At 39.6% G+C, this 22,273-nt stretch overlaps 1 protein-coding gene and 1 long non-coding RNA gene across 6 annotated transcripts in view; one reads left to right on the forward strand and one right to left on the reverse strand.

Moving 5' to 3' along the window:
• The window catches only part of VPS13A (vacuolar protein sorting 13 homolog A), a 252,521-nt gene extending 250,889 nt beyond the window's left edge, over nucleotides 1–1,632 (reverse strand). For all 5 annotated transcript variants that reach the window (XM_087444443.1, XM_004439626.3, XM_087444444.1 and 2 more), the window contains exon 1: nucleotides 1,485–1,632. In XM_087444443.1, the coding sequence (XP_087300569.1) occupies nucleotides 1,485–1,584 (100 nt within the window). In that variant the 5' untranslated portion in view covers nucleotides 1,585–1,632. The remainder of the gene's footprint in view (nucleotides 1–1,484) is intronic.
• Nucleotides 1,633–2,163: 531 nt separating this feature from the next.
• Nucleotides 2,164–22,273, forward strand: part of LOC147914365 (uncharacterized) — a 61,847-nt gene continuing 41,737 nt past the window's right edge. Inside the window, exons 1-2 of the long non-coding RNA XR_015555304.1 lie at nucleotides 2,164–2,370; nucleotides 5,161–5,291. This is a non-coding gene — a long non-coding RNA (uncharacterized LOC147914365). The remainder of the gene's footprint in view (nucleotides 2,371–5,160; nucleotides 5,292–22,273) is intronic.

Consider the following 22,273-nt stretch of genomic DNA (forward strand, 5'->3'; position numbering starts at 1 on the left):
TTTGTCAAGACAGAACTGTATACATCACAAGAGTAAATTTTACTGTTGGTAAATTTTAAATAAACCAATCTGTTGATAAATCACACTCTACACAAACCTCCACCTTGAACGTAGAAGCAACCTTCTACTATGGATCAAAACACATCACAAAATGTTCTCAAGCCTTCCTTCTGAGGTAGGTGGAGACAAGTTTTATTATTTTTACTTTGCAAATGAGCAGCAGCACAGATTAAACAATCTGCAAGTCTGGTACTAGTCAGAGATGTTGAGCTAGCATTTATGTCCCTATTTCTTGTAGTCTCACTCTCTATCATGGTACTACCAAAGCAGTAACAAGAAGTTTCCTTTATCAGACTAAATTACCTATTTACAGTATTTCATAAACAAGAAAAATCAAGACAAGTATTTCAGAAGGCTGAAAGTGTGTGCATAGTCTAGAATAGTTAAGTTTTACATATATATATATACACAAGCACACACACACACATATACTATTCACACAAAAAATTAACCCTAACTTTAGCCTGGGAGATTCATTTTATAAAGAAAAAGAATCTAACTTCTAAAAGGTGTTTAAAATAAATAAGAGTATAATATAAAAACAGATGGAAGCACTAAAATATGAGGCTCCAAATAAAGTAGAGCACCAGAGCAAACGGACACACGGTAAGGCTGGTCCTTCACCATCTAAGCAACGCAAGCGCATGTCCATCCCTGACTTTCGCAGCTGAGATGTTGCACAGCACACCTAGTTTCTTAAAAAATTCAGTAATTCACTCTGACCCACAAACCTTAGAGCCTTACAAAGTGAGACATTCCTGGGTTAGGTTGTGAACTGAAAACACACAATATTTGAATTATTCTGCACAGAAGTTTCGCCTTTTGTTATCAGCCGAAACTAGGCGAGCCACCCGGCGTCCAGGTGGTGTGGCCGGCAGGGGGAGCCGAGAAAACACCAGGGATTCGCCGCCCACGGGGGCGGGGGAAGGAAGCAAGAAGAGGGCGTCTCCCGTCCCAGCGCCTGCCTTCACGTGTGAGGCAGCGTGCGATGGGCACGCCGTGGGCTCTCCCGGGCCCCAGCCATAACCCAACGGAGGAAATGACGGGATGAGACCGAGACCAGGTGCGCCTCGTCGCCGCCCCACGCCCAGCACAGCCGAACGGGACCGCTCGGGGCGAGGGGCAGACATGTGGCCTCGGCCGAATGCGAACTCCTGCCTCTTGGGGTCCACCGCGGGTCCCCCCAGCCGCTCGGCTCGTAGAGGGGAGGCCTTTCCATCCCGCATCCACGACCCCACCCCCACCTGTCAAAAAATAACTCGCGGCCGTGGGCCCAGGAACTGCCGCCCGGCTCTACGTAATTTGACCCCGAGGAGGGCGGCGGCAGGTGGTGGCGCCGGGCGAGAGACAGGCCCGAGGCCCCGGCTCCGGCAACCAAGGGCTGGGAGGGAGGCGAGGGTGCGGGGCGGCGGCGGGCTCGTTACCTCCCCAGATGCCCAGAGTGAGCTGGGACGTGTCGAGGTTCACCACATAGTCCCCCAAAAACCGGTTCAACACGTCCACGACCACCGACTCGAACACCATGTTCCTCAGCAGCGGCGGCACACCGGCCGCCCCCCGCGCTCCTTCTTCCCCTGCCTGCCCTCCCCCGCCCCTCCTTCGAGACGGCTCGGTCACCGGCTCCTGGACAGCTCCGACCGTGGCGCCACCCGCGCCGGAAGCGCAGCCCAGCCGCGAGCCCAGCAAGGGGCGAAGGCGGCGGCGGCTCGCGCGACGCGTGCGCAGCGCGGGCTGCAGAGTGGGGGCGGAGCGCGCCGCCGACGGGGCTCGAGCGCGGCTGCGCGGCCGCCTCCGGGACGCGTGCCCCCTGAGGGCGGAGTGCGGCTGCTTTTTTCTGTCGGCCCCACCTTCCCTATTGCCCGGCAACGGGACAATTGTCCGGAGACGCCAGAGTTTTTCCGACCCTGCCCCCACCAGCAGACCAGGGTTCTGACCGGCGCCGGGGGCGGGGCGCGGCGGTTATGCCCAGCCGGGAACGCCCCTCCCCCAGCCGAGGAGACGAGCCCCTCACGCGGGCGGGGGGGGGTCTCGCCTTTCATGAGGCGTGGGCGGATTCCCGTCCCTTCTATGTTAGGCCCCAGGGGCGTCCCAGGGAGCACTCCCCCATTATTAAAAGCTGGGGGGGCAGGGCTCCTGGGGCGGCCGCCTGTAACCGCTCTGCTCGGGCCTCCGTGCGCAGGGCGAGGACGCGCCGTGGTGACTCGATTTCCCCGGTTGCTCCGGGCGGGGAGGAGGAGTGAAGAGTCAACTCCGGGCTGCAGTTCCACGCCCCGTTCCCTGCGTCTGGGATGGCACTCTTTTTTGGTCAAGGTATTTACACGGAGCCGCCTTGCATTCTATAGAGAGCCCTTCAGATTCGGAGTTAGCGAGTCAGCCGGTTAGGAAACTGCTGAGCGCCCTCCAAGAAATACTGCCAGACCTAGACTCGCAACCCTGCAGCCTTCTCGGAAAGACTGCCCTAAAATAGATACAAATCAGAGCCTTCAGCCCTTCTCCCACCCACGTTTGGTCTTATGTAGAGCTAGGGCCAAAGGCCTGAGATCACAGAGAAGTTGGGTGTGAAGTTCGGAGAACTATAATTTAAGGATTTAAGATGTAGGGGTGTTCTTTGAACTTTTTGTATGGCAAATGAATAATGTCTCTGATGACTTTCTGTTAATTCCTGTCTCATTTTAGTACTTTTTGTGCATAGTCACCCAAATTTTTTACGATTTGCCTTTGTAAGTAGAATGCCTGGCGAAACAGTAAAGTCTTATTTTACATGAGTTTGTAAGTTATTTTTATATAATTTCATATTTGAAGTTCCTTTATTGGGTCGTCAGTTCAATCTCTTGGTCTTAAAGATAATGAAGCTGAGATGTTAGGGATTTGTCCAAGGTCACACCACTAGTGCTCCGCAGAAACAGAGCTGGAACCTGGCACTTCTGACTCCACTCCACCACCCCACCTGCTCCTCTTGCATTTGCCTGACGATGTTGGAAATCTACCTCAGAATACCAGTACAGAGAAACGAATAGAGGCTAAAATACCCAGAAAAGGGAGAACCCTATCTGATGTGATATTTTGCTACTGTACTATTATTAAGAAGAAGCCAGGTATACAGTAGCTACAAAAATTCCACTGTTATATCTAGCACCATAAATTTAAATACAAGAACTTCCAGAACTCACTCCAAGAATATGTTTTAAGTATCTTGCAAACATTTCATTCTAGTTTTCTAAAATCCAGGCAAATCCTGTGGAATTGAGGGAAGAGGAAATGTGCTGCTGAAAATTTACAAGTATAAGCATTTAATTGCTAAAAAGAGCAATGAAAAAAAATTCTGCTGAGAAATTGTTAGAAATATATAAGATGATGCATATTGTAACAATTCTTATTTAGCTTTAGGTGGTGTCTCATGAATCCATATTTCCTAATTACTAAAAGATACAATTTTGCCTTCAGTCCTTGTATTGCTTAATCCATCTGAGGAAGTTTATAAGCAAAAGTATATTAATGTCATCATGTAAAAGATAGGTACACTGTTAAGCCATTAAACTAAATATCTGTTGGGCCTTGAAAAATAAGCCCAAAGACTACCAAAAAGAATGTTCAAGTTTCAGATTGGGGAATAAGTCAGTGTAAGGCGTTTTTTCTCCAGATCATAATTAAAATGCTGTACTTCGTTGTTTGATCAAATGAAAAAACAAATTCGAGTGACCCCAAACTGCAATATCATCCAATTGTACAATAAATCTCTAACTGTACAAGTAGGACTTGCTGTCTTATCCTTAGTTTACGTGCCACAGCTTTCCATCTTTGAAGTTTTGGCATACTGGTAGTAATCTTGGACATTTTTTTCTCCTAATCTTAATTCCTCTGTCCACAAGTAAATGTCTTTTGTGTTGCTTGTCCTTATCATTCCCCATGTGAGGTCAGCATTGTGGTGGCAGGCTACATGGCTAGATACAAAGCCGTTGAAGCAGACCCCGTTCATGAAAGGTGTCCTGGAGGAACAGGTCTAAAAGATAGCCATTTTACAGGACGACTTTTCCTGACACAGCTTCACAAAGCCCTGTGCTCGTATCTCATGTAACCATTTTAAAATGATGAAAAAGAAAGTTATTTGGATTTGTGTTCCCATTGTTAAAAAAAATAAGAGAGAGAAATTTGTTGGAAGGGAAACAGGAACAAAAGGTTGAGAAACTTACAAGAATCTTAGGCAGTGGAGGTGAAAATGTAAATGGACACAATCTTTCCAAACGGCAGTTTGTAAACATCCAAAAGCTGACATATAGGTATATATACACACATATATACATGTGTATATGACTTGTGACTCAGCAATACCACTTCTAGAGATTTACTCTAAGAAAATAATTATGAAAATTCAAAAAGCTTTCCCCACAGTACATTCATTAAAGCATTGTTTATAATAGCAAAAAATTGGAAACAATCTAAATACCAAATAATAGGGAAGATGGTTAAGTAAACACACATACACATATATGCACACACAGTGGCTTACTATGCACTCTTTAAAAATTATAATGAAGATCTATACTAATATGGAAGGAAGTCAGTAATATATGCTCGTGAGAAATGAGGTTCAGAATAGTATCATACCAATTATATAAATTGTGGACATGTTTTAAATGTGCAGAGCATATATATACAGAAGAAATCTAGACGTATACTCACCAAATGTAAACAGTGATTACCTCTAGATGATGAGGCATTTGGTAATGTGTATTTTCTCTGTTCTTTCAAGTTTGATTTTTTTTTTTACAGTAAGCATGTATCTTTTCCCCAAACAAGAAAGCTGTTTAAATAGAGTAAGAAGATTACTACAAACCAACTATAACAAAACTTCTCTTATTCATACTAATTGAAATACTTTTAGTCTAAAGAAAATCAGCTTTGCAAATTTTGAAACAAGGAAATTGAGTTTCATTACATTCAACTAGCTGTACACTTGGAACATTAAAAAATAAGATATAAACTTAATTTGTTCCTCTAAACCAGTGAAGGGAGATGTATTAGAAATGTTATTATATTGTATATTCCCTTCTAACTCTTGGATGAAACTATATATGCACATGGATGAATTTTTCTCCCTAGAATTAGAGCTAACTGAAGTTTGTGAGCAGGGTCACAACCCTGGTGGAGAATTGATATAGAGATGCATGTGAACTCAAAGCCAGCCAAAAGACGTGAACAGACCTTTTCTGAAGAGAATATACAGATGGCAGGTAAGCATATGAAAATATGTTCCACATCATCAGCCATTGGAGAAATGAAAGTTAAAACCAAAATGAGATAATCACTGCATACCTGTCAGAATGGCTATAAAAAAGAAAAAGTGATAACACCAAATGGTGGTGAGGATGCACAGAAAATGGATCATTTATGCATTAGTGGTAGGACTGTGAGATGGTACAGCCACTCTGGAAAATAGTTTGGCAATTTCTAAAAAGAAAAACTAAACGTGAACCTACCATATGAACCAGCAATTGTACTCCTGGACATTTAGCCCAGAGGTTTACATTTAAACCTGAGTTCACACAAAAACTTGTACTTGAATGTTCATAGCAGCCTTATTCATAATAGGCAAAAACTGGAAACAACCCAACTGTATTTCAACAGCTGAATGGTTAAACTGTATGTAGTACATTCACACCACGGAATACTATGCACCAACAAAAAGGAATGAACTATCAATACATGGAACAACTTGGATGGATCTCAGGGGAATTATGCTGAGTTAAAACTGTGATTTTATTTATAAAACATTCTTGAAATAAAATTATAGAGATAGAGAACAGATTAGCAAATGCCAAAGGTTAGGTATGGAGAAGAGGGATGGACATGGCTACAAATGGATAGCAGGAAGGAGCCTTGTGTTTATGAAACTTCTGTATCTTGATTGTGGCAGTTGTTACATAAAATTGCATGAAACCGTATACACACACACACACAAATGGATCCATATAAAATTGGAGAAATCCGAATAAGCTCCATGGATGGTACCGATGTTTCTATTTCCTGGTTATGATACTGCACTATACTTAGGCAAGATGTTTACCCTTGGGAGAAACTGGGTGAAAGGTGCATGGGACCTCCCTGTAAATTTGTTTTGCAAGTTTCTATAAATCTATAATTATTTTGAAATAATTTTTTAAAAAGCTCTGCTAACCTGGGGTCTAAAAGGGGGTGTCCCTGAGGATGAGATGAGCCTATAAGTTCAGAGATTCTACATGATGTATTAATATCCCTGTGCAGGGTGCTTGGTAAAATATTCAAGAAGGAAAAATAGCTGAATGTGATGCCTTATCGGAATGTATCAAAATACCAATTACTCTGTGGTCACCAGTAAAATACTAGAGAGAGAAATGTACAATAAGGGATCTTCAAGCGCCTTCCTCTAGCTCTAAATATGTAAAATGACTGAATGTTTCCCAGTTAAAGAGGAGTCCCAAATACTGATGTCTATCAGGGTTTGCTGATCCAGGATTTTCACATGGCTGATTGCTTGTCATTCAGGTTTCTGTTCAAATGTCACCTAATCAGAGAGGTCTTTCTTGATCTCTCTGTCTCAAGTAGCCAGCAGTCACACTCTGTCCTAGTCACCTTGTGATCTTCATGTCATTTATCACTCTCTGAAATCATCTTCCTTATAGGTTTAAAATTTTTCTGCCTTCCCCATTACCACCACTTCTGGAACAGGGAGCTAATGATTCTAGTTCAGTATTGTATCCCCAGGACCTACATGAGCACTTGACACATAATAGGTTTTCTTTTTCCTTTTTTTTTTTTTGAGGAAGATTGGCCCTGAGATAACATCTGTTGCCAGTCTTCCTCTTTTTCTTTTCTTTTTTTTTCTCCCCAAAGCCCCAGTAGATAATTGCATATCCTAGTTATAGGTCCTTCTAGTTCCTGTATGTGGGACACTGCCTCAACGTGGCTTGAGGAGCAGTGAGTACTTCTGTGCCCAGGATCCCAACTGGCGAACCCCGGGCTGCCAAAGGGGAGTGTGGGAACTTAACCGCTAGGCCACCGGGCTGGCCCCAACACATAATAGGTTTTCAATACATACTTGTTGAAAGAATGAACAAATTTTGGATATGAAATCACCCCTAACTCTCTGAACATACCACCAGAGAAGTAGATTAGTATATCAAGACTGACGGAAGGAGAGACTATTTAGAGGGTACAAAAAGACAGAGGCTGTTAATGTGGAATACATTCCGATAAGGCATCACATTCAGGAGAAGAGGCATGGGAATCTGGGTTGGGGCCCCTCACTGCAGTGCTGTGAGAGGCAGGTACACAGAGGAAGAAATGATGCACGTGGAAGGCAAGACTCTAGACCCAGAGTTAGGTTCCCATTGGCAGAGCTGAGGTGAATCCAGGGAGGACAATCTCATCTCAAAAGAGCACCCAAGGGTCCAGTCCAGTAGCGTAGTGGTTAAGTTCGCAGGCTCCCCTTTGGCGGCCTGGGGTTCGCAGGTTCAGATCCCAGGCTCGGATCTACACATCACTTATCAAGGTATGCTATGGCAGGCATCCCACATATAAAGTAGAGGAAGATGGGCATGGATGTTAGTCCCGAGCCAATCTTCTTCAGCAAAAAGAGGAGGATTGGCAACAGATGTTAGCTCAGGGCTAATCTTCTTCACACACACACACACACACACACACAATCAAAAGAGCACCCAGAAGGATCCTTCAAAAACATAAGTCAGATCATGTCACTTCCCTCTTCCAAAGCTGCTACTGCTGCCCATGTCATCAAGGCAACAGTCACAGCCCTTGCAAGGGCAGATAAGGCCCTACACAACAGGCCTTCCTGTCCACCCTGCCCTTATCTAGAATGCTCTTTCCTCAGATATTTGCATGACTCACTCTCTTCATCTTTGCTCTGTGTCATTTTCTCAGCCCTTCCCTGAACAGCCTGGTTAACATTGATACCTGCCCTTCCCACCCCTCAGCACTCCTAGCACCTTCCCTGCTTTATTTTTCCTCAGAGTACTTACCACCTGACATGCTGTTTTTTGCTTATTTATTTTTTTGTCCATCTATCTCTCCCCATTATAATGTATATAATATAATGTAAGCTACTTGAGGAGAAATTATTATTAGTGTTTTGCTCATCATTCTATCCTATGTGCCTAGAACAGGGTAGACACTCACTTATTTGTGGAAGGCAGGAAAGGCATAGCTAAGGTGCCAGATATTGAATTATTGCCAATCAGCTCCAAATCTACCCTTCTTCTTTTTTTTTTTGATAGATGAGGTTGCATTTTTTTTTTTGAGGAAGATTGGCCCTGAGTTAACATCTGTTGCCAATCTTCCTCTTTTTCTTTTTTCTCTCTAAAGCCCCGGTACAGGGCCGGCCCCGTGGCTTAGCGGTTAAGTGCACGCGCTCCGCTGCTGGCAGCCCGGGTTCGGATCCCCGGCGCCCACCGCTTCTCCGGCCACGCTGGGGCCGTGTCCCACATACAGCAACTGGAAGGATGTGCAGCTATGACATACAACTATCTACTGGGGCTTTGGGGGGAAAATAAATAAATAAATAAAATCTTTAAAGCCCCGGTACATAGATGTGTATCATAGTTGTAGAGTTGTAGCTCTGCTATGTGTGACGCCACCTAGGCATGGCTTGATGAGCTGTGAGTAGGTCTGCGCCCAGGATCCAAACGGGTGAACTCCGGGCCACCAAAGTTCCCTTTCTATGGGGAGCAGAGTCAGGACCTGCAGTTGAGTCTGTGCCAGGAGAGATGTAGAGCTGAGAGAGAGAAGCAGTATTATCAAAGGGAGTAAATGCAAACTGTCGGTGAGGAGGGAAGCCAGGCACAGGGCCAGAGATCAGATTAAGTGTCAGGACTGGCAGCAACTGCCTGTCTATAAATAGATAAGAAGTCTAAAGATCAAGGGCTCAGGCAGTCAAGAACAGGTCAGGCCATGAAGTGTGAGGTAGCTCAAAATGAAAGATGCCAAAGATAGGCTATCCAAATGAAGTGCTGGGGGTCTGTTCTTGATTGTTCTGTGGCACACGGCAGGGGAGTAAAGGTGGATTCACCACCAGCTAAATCCACTGATACCACTCCCCGCCTTGTTTGTTCAGTCCAGCCTCCCCATTCGTGAGCCAATCTTGATTTAGACAAGATTTGAAAGACCTCCCAGATGTGAACTCTCTGGCTATCTGGACTTTTGAATATTGACCACTATCTCCATTTCCTACTTCTCTTCTCTTTCTTGCCTTTGCGAACCATTGACTGAACTGGAGGCTGTGTGACCCTGTGTGTGTTGCTGTTTCCATGAAGCCCTTCCCCAGAGCCTGGGCCACCTCAGTGTGCAGTCTAAGGCCAGCTCCTGTCACTCTGCCTTGCGTACCCTGCCAAACCTATCTGTTAATACAAGTAAACTGAAACATACAGATAACAGCCACTGACCAGGATGGAGTGGGGTGGGAAAGTACAGAGTTAGAGAGCAGCCAGGAGGCCATTGTTGAGATTTAGGTAGGAGGTAGTTATGGATCTCAACTAGGTCATGGTGGTTTCAACAAATATGAAGGCATAGTTGGAGGACGTCATAAAGTTGGAATTTATGAGCCTTGGAAACTGATTAACTGTAGTGGATGAGGTCAATAAAGTAATTTCAAGATTGTATCATTCACAGTTAACTGGAATGTGAAAACAAAGCATTGGTTTTTTAGGACGTGATGAGGAATTCAGTTTTTGGTTGGTTCCATGAGAATTGAAAGCTGGAGAAAAATATCCAGTACAGTGTAATTTGTCTAGCAAAAGTTAGAAATTAAGGAATGAGGTCCCAGTGAGAGTCCAGGACAAGAGATAGACACTTGAGAGGTCCTTTCAAGGACTGAACCGTGAAGAAACAGTCTTATTTAGGGAAGAGCCAAATGGACATGCGAGAGGAGGCCTAGAACAAGAGCCGGTGTACTCGGAGTGGAATGACACAGAAATCCAAGACGATTTTGTAGGAGGAAGGGGTGGTCAGCAATATTAAAATTGTAGAGATGTGAAAAAAGACAAAAACTGAGAAAACTCAACCAAATTTAGCTGTTAGTGAGTACTTGCAAGGTCTTTTGATTCATGTACTAAGAGATGTCTAACCAAAATCATTTAAAAAGAGTAGCTTTTAATAACAAAAGAGTTACTAGCAAATTTGAGCCTTATGTTTACCAGTAGTATGCTTTTATTTAGAACATTAAGTTCTTGTCAACACTTACCAAGTATGTAAATCACACAGCTCCTTCAGTATTAAAATAGAGATTCATTGTCAATGAGAGTTCATTAACTCAATAAATATCCACATTATTTTTTGTTTTTTTGCGGTATTTAAACCCTTCTTATTCTAGTATATGCTTTTATCATCACAATATAACACCATTCTTGGTAAGAATCTTAACAGATCCATAAATAAACCAAACAGTCACCTCCACATATCCTATTTTTTGGCTGCTTTAACCACAGTTTGCCTCTGCATTCTTTATTTAACAACTACTTGCCTGGAAATATGCCAATCTATAAATAAATATTTAACAAACTGCATATAAAACTGTTTTCGAAGTTGATGTACTTCTATAAATCTTGACAAAATATGCCTTTACTAACATCATACGCGTGTATGTGGGGTTATGAGAAAGCAAATCCCTCACTCCCCTGTCTACGTACACAGGTGTGATGGAGAAGTTGTAATATGCTCCAATATTTTAATAAATAACATTTTCCATGTCATGTAGAGATAGTTTATGTACTTTATGTAGATATCATTCACATGTAGTGTCACAGTTGCAAGATAGATTTTTAATACCAAAAAAAGGCTATTGACACGTTCGAGCCTCATGTATATCAGTAGTGTGTTTTTATTTAAAATATTTAGTTTAATTCAACAATTACTTATTAAGTAAAATCTGATAATGTCTAAAATTTTCCAACGTTCGCATTTTATAAGATCTTATTTCCCAAAGAGCACAAAATATTCACAGACTCTCTTCCTTGAAAGTAATCATGGTGTTTTTCCACTGCTAATAAAAGTAGTCTCCATCAATTAGTTGTCACATTTTTACTGTTCTTAGATTATACACTGTGCTTTTTATATTCGAGGAAATGGTGAGTCAGATGCACTAATTTGGTTTCGTTAACATTAAATTAGCTGAATCAGGCATCAACTACTGATTCAAATTTTCCCTTAGAAGAAGTTAAAAGAGCACCACCTAGTGGAAATTTTGACATAACATCCTTCCAAACTGGTCTTCAAATTGAAGTAATGAATTTTTAAACAATTTTTTTAAGTGCTAATGATTATAAATCAATTCTTATATATTTTAATCCTAAACATATTTCAACTAAATTTTAGATTAGAAAATCAAAATCAATAATTCATTTATGACATTTTTAATGATGTATTTTAACTACTGACTTCGTATTGCTCTTAAGTTTTAATTATGATATACTAAGAATATTTTACTTTATATGCAGGTTAATATCTTTCTAAAAAAGACAATTGATTGTAATTTTATGCTTTGAATGCAAATATGGCTTTGTTTTTCCCCAACATTGATTGTTAGTGGATCAGTTCCTAAACAAAGAAGATTTAATTCTACTCACTGGCTATGTCAAGCGTTTGAGCTGGTCTTTGAGGAGGTTCAAAAGATTTAGGTATAGAATTCTGATTTATGTTTTAGTGGGTATGCCCAATACAAACAATTTGACTTTTTCCTTAATTGCATAAAATTTATCAGTAATTAGATATGAAAAGACAAATATGGTGACTGCCTCACCTTGAAATACTCATTTCGTCAACAGACTAAAGGTCATGTGAACAATGTGAGTGAGAAATGAAGTTCATGTGTCTTTTCAGTCCTGGAAACGCATTGAATAAATACATAAAAGTAGTCATGCAACCATGTGGGCTGATGGGAATACAAGTTCATAGCTTCCAGCTGAGTTCTCTTTTCACTTTCGTTTGCTTATTCCCTTATTTCATCATTTTTCTATTTTGTTCCTTTTAGCCTCTATTCCTCAAATTCCCTAAATGATCCTTCCTCATATTAAGGTCTCTCTTCAAATATCTCCTAATCAAAGAGGCTTTCCTTGACCATCCTTTCCAAAACAGCACCATCTCTCCACCCGTACCTCCACTCCATGTCATTATTTCTATACCCTGCTCTCTTTATTTTTTCTTGCAACACTTATCACTACCTCTCATAATATATATTTGTTTTCTGTCTCCCTCTGTAATAATTTCAACATTGGTTCCATTATTTTACCCATCTCTGTAGGGTTCTCCCATTGTGCGTGGGGCATTCAGCCTACCCTTTGACTCCACATTCAGTTGTGTGACTTGCTTAGGCCAGTGTGGTATTAGCAGATGTGACGCAAGCAGAGCTTGAAAATTACTTGCACAATTGGGCTTCCTCTCTCCCTCGTGGCCATTGCCACACCTGGACCAGGCTACAAGAGGATGAGCAAAGCGTGGGGCAGTGCCAAGTCACCAGACTTGCCCCAGTTGCCCCGACTGGCCTAGTTAGGCTGCCTCTCAGGTTTGTGTTCTGGAAACTCTAATAATAAATTGCTTTTTAAGACACCGCACTTGGGGGTGGTTTGTTACATAGCAATAACTAATTTGTACACCCTCCCCTAGAATGCAAAATCGACTGCAGAGACTTATGTATTTTGTTCATTGCCACATCCCTCACACCCAGCACTGTGCCTGGCAAGTAAATATTTGTTGAATAAATGAATGGGGTGGGGATAGGTAGGCCATCAATTACAGTTTAAATAATAACTTTTCTGATAGTCTGTCTTTATTTAGGGATAAATTCAATAACATGGAAAGAAATGGGTAGGCTACCTATCCAAAAGGCAATTCTCAAAAATTATTTTTTCTCTCAATCAAGTTTTTGATAAGAATTAAGGTGTAGTTAGTTCAAGGTTATGTATCTTACCAAGTATTTCAAGTGTAACTATTTTAAGTGCACAGCAAAATGTTATAATAACCAACTCTAATGAAGTGGAGTTATGACTGGCTTCCTTGTATGATCATTGAGTAGCCTAACAAAGAAATGTGAGAAAGCCGTCCCACCTCCACTTATAGGTGGGCTCAGGATATAGCTTCTCACCAAGGCATCATTTTGAGCTAGCTTAAAATGAAGATGAATGGGTAAGCAACATACCAAAGTTCTGTATCAAAGAGCATAGCTACAATGCTTGTAGCCTAAAGTGTTTTTTTAAAAAAGAGGTATTACCAAACTGTCACCCAAGCTATTTTTTAGCAATGTAATAAAATACCCATTAAATGTCTAATTTTAAGAATTATTACCCCCTAATCCAAGTTAAATAAAATATATTGCCTTATGTTATAAAATTATTAGCTCTAAGCCAGGGTTTTATCAACCTGAATCTAACATTAATATTAACATTTGGGGCTGAATAATTCTTTGTTGTAGGGCATTTCCTGTGCATTGTACGATGTTTAGCATCATCCCTGGCCTCTACCCAATGTCTCAAGACATTGCTAATATCCCATGAGGAGCAAAATCACCCCTAGTTGAGAACTACTTCTCTAAGCTAACAGTTGTCGGTAGAATAACTACCATAAAGGATGGTTCATTTTTATAATTTTATTTATTTATTTATTTTTTCCCCAAAGCCCCAGTAGATAGTTGTGTGTCATAGCTGCACATCCTTCTAGTTGCTGTACGTGGGACCGCGGCCTCAGCATGGCCGGAGAAGCGGTGCGTCGGTGCGCACCTGGGATCCGAACCCAGGTCGCCAGCAGCGGAGTGCGTGCACTTAACCGCTAAGCCATGGGGCCGGCCCTGGATGGTTCATTTTTAAATGATTTTTAAAATCTTTTTATTTTGAGTAATTGTAGTTCACATGCAGTTATAAGAAATAATATGAAGACTCCCATGTACTCTTTCCTCAGTTTCCCCCAATGGTAACATCTTGCATAACTATGGTACAATATCAAACCAGGATATTGATACTGTCAAGATCCAGAGCATTTCCATCACCACAAGGATTGTTCTTGTTGCCCTTTTATAACCATACCTACTTCCTCTCCTATACACTTTTCTTAAATACTGGCAACCACTAATTTGTCTTCCATTTCTAGAATTTTGTCATTTTAAGACTGTTGTATAAAAGGAATAATACAGTATGTAACCCTTTGGGGTTGGCTTTTTTCACTCAGCGTAATTCTCTAGAGATTCATTCATATTGTTGCATGTATCAATACTTTGTTCGTCTTATTTTCTGAGTAGTATTCCATGGTATGGATACATCATGGTTTGTTTAACCATGCTTCCATTGAAGGATATGTTTCCCATTTTTGGCTATTATGAATAAAGTTGCTATAAACATTCATGTCCAGGTTTTTGTGTGAACATAAATCTTCATTTCTCTGGGATAAATGCCCAGGGTGCATTTGGTGGGTAGTATGGTAGTCTCCTGTTTAGTTTTTTAAGAAACTCTCAAACTGTTGTCCAGAGTGGCTGTCCAGTTGCCCCAACACCATTTATTGAAAAGTTTGTCTTTCCTCCATTGAATTGCTTTTGCACTTTTGTCAAAAGCATTTGCACATATTTGTCTGGGTCTATTTCTGGATTCTCTGTCCAGTACACCTTACAAGAATACAATAAAACCCCAAATGCAACAAGATGACATTCACAATGTCCAGCATCCAATCAAAAATTACCAAGCATGCAAAAAACAGTGTCAAAAGAGAAATGATCGAAACAGTAGCCAGATGCATGGGTTAGTCTCATAATGTACGTGGATATATATGGTTTGAATTACAATTCTTTTTTTAAATTGGATTATAATTAACATATAATATTATATTAGTTTCAGGTGTACAACATAGTGATTTGATATTTTCACATATTATGAAATGATCACCATGCTAAGTCTAGTTACCATCTGTCACCGCGCAATGTTATTACAATATTATTGACCATATTCTTTATGCTGTACATTACATCTTTGTGACTTATTTCTTCTATAACTGGAATTTTTACCTCTTAATCCCCTTCACCTATTTCACCCATCCTCATCCCCCCTTCCCTCTGGCAACCACTAATTTGTTCTCTGTATTTATGAGTTTGTTTCTGTTTTGTAAGTTTGTTCATTTGTTTTGTTTTTTAGATTCTGCATTTAAGTGAAATCATATGGTATTTGTCTTTCTCTGTCTCACTTATTTCATTTAACATAATACTCTCTAGGTCCATCCATGTTGTTGCAAATGGCAAGATTTTATTCTTTTTTATGGCTGAGTAATATTCTTTTATATTATTCTATATAGTAATATTTTCTCTCTCTATATATATCACATCTTCTTTATCCATTCATCTATCAATGGAGAATTGTAACTCTTCATGCCTCTGTCTCCTCAATTGTAAAATGGAGATAATAATAGTACCTATCTCACAGGGTTGTACTGAAGAGTAAATGATGTAATATATAAAGCACTTGGCAGAGTCACTAACACCTAGGAAACTTTATGAAAACATGAGATGCTATTATTTTTATCATTACAATAAACTACTATTTGCAATATTGCTTCTAAGAAAAAAATAAATTCTGTTCCAATGCTCTTGATGCCAGATACACTGCATTGAATATGAAATTTTTTAGTTACTGTAGGGGTAATAGCTGTGGAATGTGAAGACAGAAAGAGTCAAATACATTTCAGAAAAGCTTAAAGTATCCATTAGGAAAATTAGTAGGAGAAATAAGAGATATATCTATCGATTACACCATAGGAAAATAAAAGGGAAAAAAAAATCAAATGATCAATATATCAAAGAAAATGAGAATTTTTTAAAAAGAATGAAACAATAAAGCATCCTAAGCCAAAATATAAAGTAAGATAACAAGACTGAAAATAACATATCAGACATTATACTAAATGTGAATGGGTTAATTGCTCTCTTGTTAGACCCTGATTGAGTCAAAGAACAAAATAGCTATACAGTCATGCACCGCATAATGACGTTTTGGTCAACAAGGGACCACATATATGACCATAGTCCCATAAGAATATAATGCAGCTGAAAAATTCTTATCATCTAGTGGCATCATAGCCATTGTAGCATCATAGTGCAACACATTACTCATGCGTTTGTAGTGATGCTGGTATAAGCAAACTTACTGAGCTTCCAGTCATATAAAAGTACAGCACATACAATAAGTACAGTACATAATACTTGATAATGATAATAAACAACTATGTGACTGGCTTATGTATTTACTATACTATTTATTGTTATTTTAGAGTATACTCTTTCTACTTATTAAAAAAAGAAGTTTACTGTAAAACAGTATGCCATGTTATGCTGGCAGCAGCCTAATACATCTTGTGTTTGCTACATCTCTTGATTGCATCATTTTATCTTGTGCTTGATTTGATCTCATGTTCTTTTGTTCATCATGCCCCCCTAATCATACAAAATCCACTGCTAATGTTGTCAGTATGAGGCCACGTCAAGTGATTGGCCTGGAAATAAAGTTAAAAGTGATTCAGGACTAGAAAGATGGAAAATCAGTGATGGTTATTGCCTGCCCATCAGGCATGTCCCATTCCACTATAGCTACAATCTTGAAGAACAAGAACAAAGTGACAGAAGCTGTTAAAGGATCTGCTTTATTGAGGGCAATGAGACTAACAAAAATTCAAGAAGGGCCTACATCAGACATGGAGACGCTTCTAAACACCTGGATTGAAGACCAAACACAGAAGCGTATCCCTCTTAGCACCATGATGATAATGGCCAAAACAAAAAGTTTGTTTGCAATGTTGAAAGATAAGGCTGGACCCAAGTATGATGTTGAATTTACTGCTAGTTCTGGGTGGTCTAAATGATTAAGAATCTCTATTCATTACATAATATGAAAGTGAGTGGTGAGTCTGTGAGTGCTGAAGTGTAGGCAGCTGAAGAATTTTTGAAAATTTTAGGTAAGCTGATTGTGGAGGAAAATTACTTGCCAGAGCAAATATTCACTATGGATGAAACATCCCTATTCTGGAAATGGATGCCTGAAAGGACTTTCATCCATAAGGAGGTCACGTCAATGTCATATTTCAAGGCTTTTAAGGACAGGATAGCAGTCTTGCTTGGGGACAATGTTGCAGGCTACAGATGGAGACCCTTTGTGATCTGGCACAATGAAAACCCCAAGGCCTTCAAGCATATCAATAAGCACACACTGCCAGTATACTGCAGGAGCATAAGAAATCATAGATGACTCAGCTCCTCTTCTAGGAGGCCCTCCTGAATTGCTATGCCAGCAAAATGGAGAAGTACTATTTGGAGAATTACACACCTTTCAAGATTTTGCTTATTGTTGATAATGCTCCTGGACACCCTCCTTTTATTGGTGATCTTCATCCCAATATCAAAGTGGTGTTTCTCCCTCCAAATGCCACTTCTTTGATCCAACCAATGGATCAAAGACATATAAGGCCTACTACCTGAGGAGGACCTTTGCCGAGGCTATTGCTGCCACAGGAAGACACTGATGAAATTGTGGAAGGATTCCAACATTTATGACTACATAAGGAACCTTTCTTAGGCTTGGGGTGATGTCACTAAGAGTAGCATGAATGAATAGCATCTGGAAGAAGAGACTTAAGAGGTTCGTCCATGACTTCAAAAGATATGGCAAGGATGAGGAGGTTACAAAAATCAACAAGGCTGTGGTTGAGATTGCAAACAACTTTAACTTGGATGTGGATGAGGATGACATTGAGGAGAAACTAGAGGTGGTTCCTGAGGAATTGACTAATGAGGAGTTGTTGGAACTGGAACAGAAAGGCACAGCTGAAGAAGAAGCAAGAGAAAAGGAAACTGCAAGAGAAGAAAAAGAAAAACTTCCTCAAAAATTAACACAGAAGTGTTTAGCAGAAGCTTTTGCAGACCTCAACAAGCTCCTTAAAAAGTTTGAAAACGTGGATCCCAACACCGAAAAGTTTTCATTAATAGAGAGGAACGTTCATGGTGCATTATCTGCTTACAAGCAAATCTACAATTAAAAAAAAAAGAAACAAACCAAGCAAACCACCATGGACATATTTCTGAAGAGCGACACCTCCTCAAGAAGAGTCTCAGGAAGTCCTTCATGAGGTGTTCCAGAATAAGTCATTGTTATCATAGGCGATGACAGCTCCCTGTGTTACTGCCCCTGAAGACCTTCCAGTGGGACAAGACGTGGAGGTGGAAGACAGTGATATTGATGATCCTCACCCTGTGTAGGCTTAGACTAATGTATATGTTTGAGTCTTAGTTTTTAACAAAAAAAGTTTAAAAAGTAAAAAAATAAAAAATAAAAAAATTTAAAAACAGAAAAAAACTTATAGAATAATGATACAAAGAAAAAGTATATATATATATATTTTTTTTTTGTGAGGAAGATTAGCCCTGAGCTAACATCTGTTTCTGATCTTCCTCTTTTTGCTGAGGAAGATTGGCCCTGGGCTAATATCCATGCTCATCTTCCTCTACTTTATATGGGACACTGCCACAGCATGGCTTGACAAGCAGTGTGTCAGTCTGTGCTGGGATCCAAACCTGTGAACCCTGGGCCGCCGCAGTGGAGAGCTCGAACTTAACCGCTATGGCACCAGGCTGGCCCCAAGAAAAAATATTTTTGTACAGCTGTACAGTGTGTTTGTGTTTTAAGCCAAGTATTAATTCAAGAGTCAAAAAGTTTAAAAAAATTTAAAAATTTGTAAAGTAAAATAGTTACAGTAAGCTAAGGTTAATTTATTATTGAATAAAATAAAATATTTCTTTTATAAATTTAGTGTAGCCTAAGTGTACAGTGTTTGTAAAGTCTCCAGTAGTGTACAGTGATGTCCTAGGCCTTCACATTCACTCACTACTCACTCACTGACTCACCCAGAGCAACTTCCAGTCCTGCAAGCTCCATTCATGGTAAGTGCCCTATGCAGATGTACCATTTTTTATCTTTTATATCATATTTTTATGGTACATTTTCTATGTTTAGATACACAAATAGTTACCTTTGTGTTACAGTTGCCTACGGTATTCAGTACAGTAACATGCTGTAGGGGTTTATAGCTGAGGAGCAATAGGCTATACCATATAGCCTAGCTGTATAGTAGGCTATACTGCGTAGGTTTGTGTAAGTACACTCTGACGTTCACACAATGGCAAAGTCACCTGACGATGAATTTCTCAGAATGTATCCCCATCGTCAAGTGACACATGACTGTATAGCATTGTAAGGTATGCCTCTAAAAGAAAAAAGACACAGAAAGATTGCACTTAAAGGATAAGCAAAGTTAAAATAAGAAAATTCAGCAAGAGAAATCCAAGATGCTGATATTAATGTAAAACAAACTAGAGTTCAGGTCAAAAAGAATTAATAGGACAAAAAAATATTTTATATTGATAATAAGTACACTCTACAAAGAAGGTAAAGCAATTATATAACTTTATGCACCAAACCGCATAGGACTCTCAGGAATAAAGATTCAGAAGCTCTATATCATAATTGAGAAAATTGATTATATATCTATGTACGTATACAAACAAAAATGTAGGTGAATAATATAATCCCGGTATGTTGGAGGATTTTATAAGCATGACACTAAAGCCAAATATCCCAGGGAAGTTTAAAGGCAAATGATAAAGTGAGGAAAAGATTTTCAAAGTCATCATGTAAAAATACGAGATATTCTTATAAATTTAAAAGTACCCTCCAATAGAAAAGTGCACAAGTGATTTGAATAAACAGTTCATGAAAGGAGAGATATAAATGCCCAATAAATAAATGAGAAGATGTTCAAGTTTCCAGGTAACATAATAAATACAAAATAACATAATAAATACAAATAAATAAAAATAAATACAAACAAATACTTTTCACCTATAAAGTAGACAAAGATTCAAAAACTATTGATAGTACCCAGAGTTCTGAAGGAAATGGTGCATGGGCAACCTCAGACACCAGTGATGTGAGTAAAAATTGGTAAAATCTTCCTGGACAGCCGTTTGACAATATCTATCAAAAGCCTTTAATTTGTGCTTAACCTTGGGCCAATGTAGTCTGCAGTTAGTAAGTTATTCTAAATAGAATATATCACTTATTGAATTCTACCTCTGAGCCAGGCACTGCAGTAGGCATTTTGAAACATAAGTATTTAATCTTTACAACAAATTTGTAAGCAGATGTTATTATCAACTTTTACAGATGATACTTTTAATATATGTAATATATATTAAATTCTTTTGCCAATGAAGAAACTAATGCACAGAAAGCTTGGTGATGAGCCAGAGATCAAACAGCTGGAATAGAAGTTTACATACATCTATAAGATTTTTAGAAAAAAATGGGCATATATGCACATCTGTAAGAATAAGGATGTTTACTGCAAAGTTTATAATAGAGAAAAGTAGGAAATGGCATCTATTATCCATTAAGAAGAGAATTATTATGTAAATTGCATTCATTCAAATTATACACATTTTGAATAGAAATCTATTTAGAATATATTGTTAAGTTAAAAACCTTGGTAGAAAAACAGTGTTCATAATAATAGCTAACTTTTTTTTTAAACATTTGCTGTGTGCTAGGTACTTATACATTTGTTCAACTCTGTAAGCATTTTCCGAAAAAATGATCTGGAAGGATTTACACTAGACTGTAACAGTGATTGTTTCCAGGTGGTAGAATTAGGGATAATTTTTGAGCCTCTGTTTTGTTTTTTTGAAATGATTGAATTTATTTCAATGGGGATGTATTTATTTTGTAATCAGAAAAAAACTTTACCAAGAAAGAGAGAGAGCGAGGAGAAATCTTGTACATTAAGAAGCAAGTGAGTGGAGCTTATTCGTTTTGTTTTGATACACACATGAGCCAGGAGAGTGTGCTATGCTTCCATCTTCCTAAATCTATCTTTTTTTTAATAGCGTACTGCAATTTCAAAGATGAGCATCATATTTTTACTGTAGATTCTTTAATAAACTCTTTGTAGTCATGATTTAGTTTTCAAAGTGTTCGAAATATTTAGAAGACCACAAAATGAAACAAAAGCAAACAGGAGGTGTCTGATTTCTCTAATAGATTTACACATGTGACTCACGAATCTTCATTTTCCTCCTTCCTGGAGTATGGATACAGCCCAAAGGATGTAGGTTATAATGACAACAGTCTCTTTTGAATCCTATTCTGCTAAATTAGGAGGGTGCACTAATTTACATCCGGGCCTCCCTACCCCGGGCAGGATCCTGGGTGGTTCAGGTTCTCTCCTCAACAACTTGTTTGCCAAAGTCCCTGGCATTCAACCCTTGTCTCCTGCCCCTTGCCATGCCTGCCACTGTCTGCAGAATGTAGTTTCTGGCAGCAGGAATGTGTCTTTGAGGTTCAAGAGTGAGCCAGGGACTTGATATTACCATGCTTGACTTTGCCATTACCAACTAAGTCACTTCAGGGCGATCAGTGGAATTGTTGGCAGTTTTCTCTCAATGGGGCCTCTGCTCTGCTCTGTTAAACACAAATGGAGGATTAAATTTTTTTTTTTAAAAGAGATTCTTGCTTCTTATTTTCCTTCTTTTTCCTCCCTTCCTCCTTTTCTTGTCCAGTAAAGTTGATTGTAAAACAAACTATAATTGCCTAAAGTTATAAAATAGAAAACTGAAATATACACACACTCATACATATAGACACACATTTTCCCATTCTTTAGTTTTTTTGCAATGTCTTTTTTTTTTTTTTTTTTTTAGATTTTATTTATTTATTTTTCCCCTGCAAAGCCCCAGCAGATAGTTGTATATCATAGTTGCACATCCTTCTACTTGCTGTATGTGGGACGCGGCCTCAACATGGCCGGACAAGCGGTGCGTCAGTGCGCGCCCGGGATCCGAACCCGGGCCGCCAGCAGCGGAGCGCACGCACTTAACCGCTAAGCCACGGGGCCGGCCCTGCAATGTCTTAATATCACAATATTAATTAGTATTTCTCCCACCTCTGTTCACCAGACTAGGAACAGTTAACAGTCCTCTGACATCATCAAGTTCCCTGTCTATTAAACAAATCCACCAAGTGATGATCTGCATTTTTCTTTGTTTTAGAATATTTAACTTTCATCTTTCCCCCTTGTAATCTTGATAATCTACTGATATTTTACATGCAGGAGGAAACCCAAGTGATATCCTTGGTACAAAGATGCCAAGGAAACC

This window comes from Ceratotherium simum, chromosome 20 (genome assembly GCF_057802395.1).
Source record: "Ceratotherium simum simum isolate JZ-2026a chromosome 20, ASM5780239v1, whole genome shotgun sequence".
In the NCBI taxonomy this organism is placed as follows: Eukaryota; Metazoa; Chordata; class Mammalia; order Perissodactyla; family Rhinocerotidae; genus Ceratotherium; species Ceratotherium simum.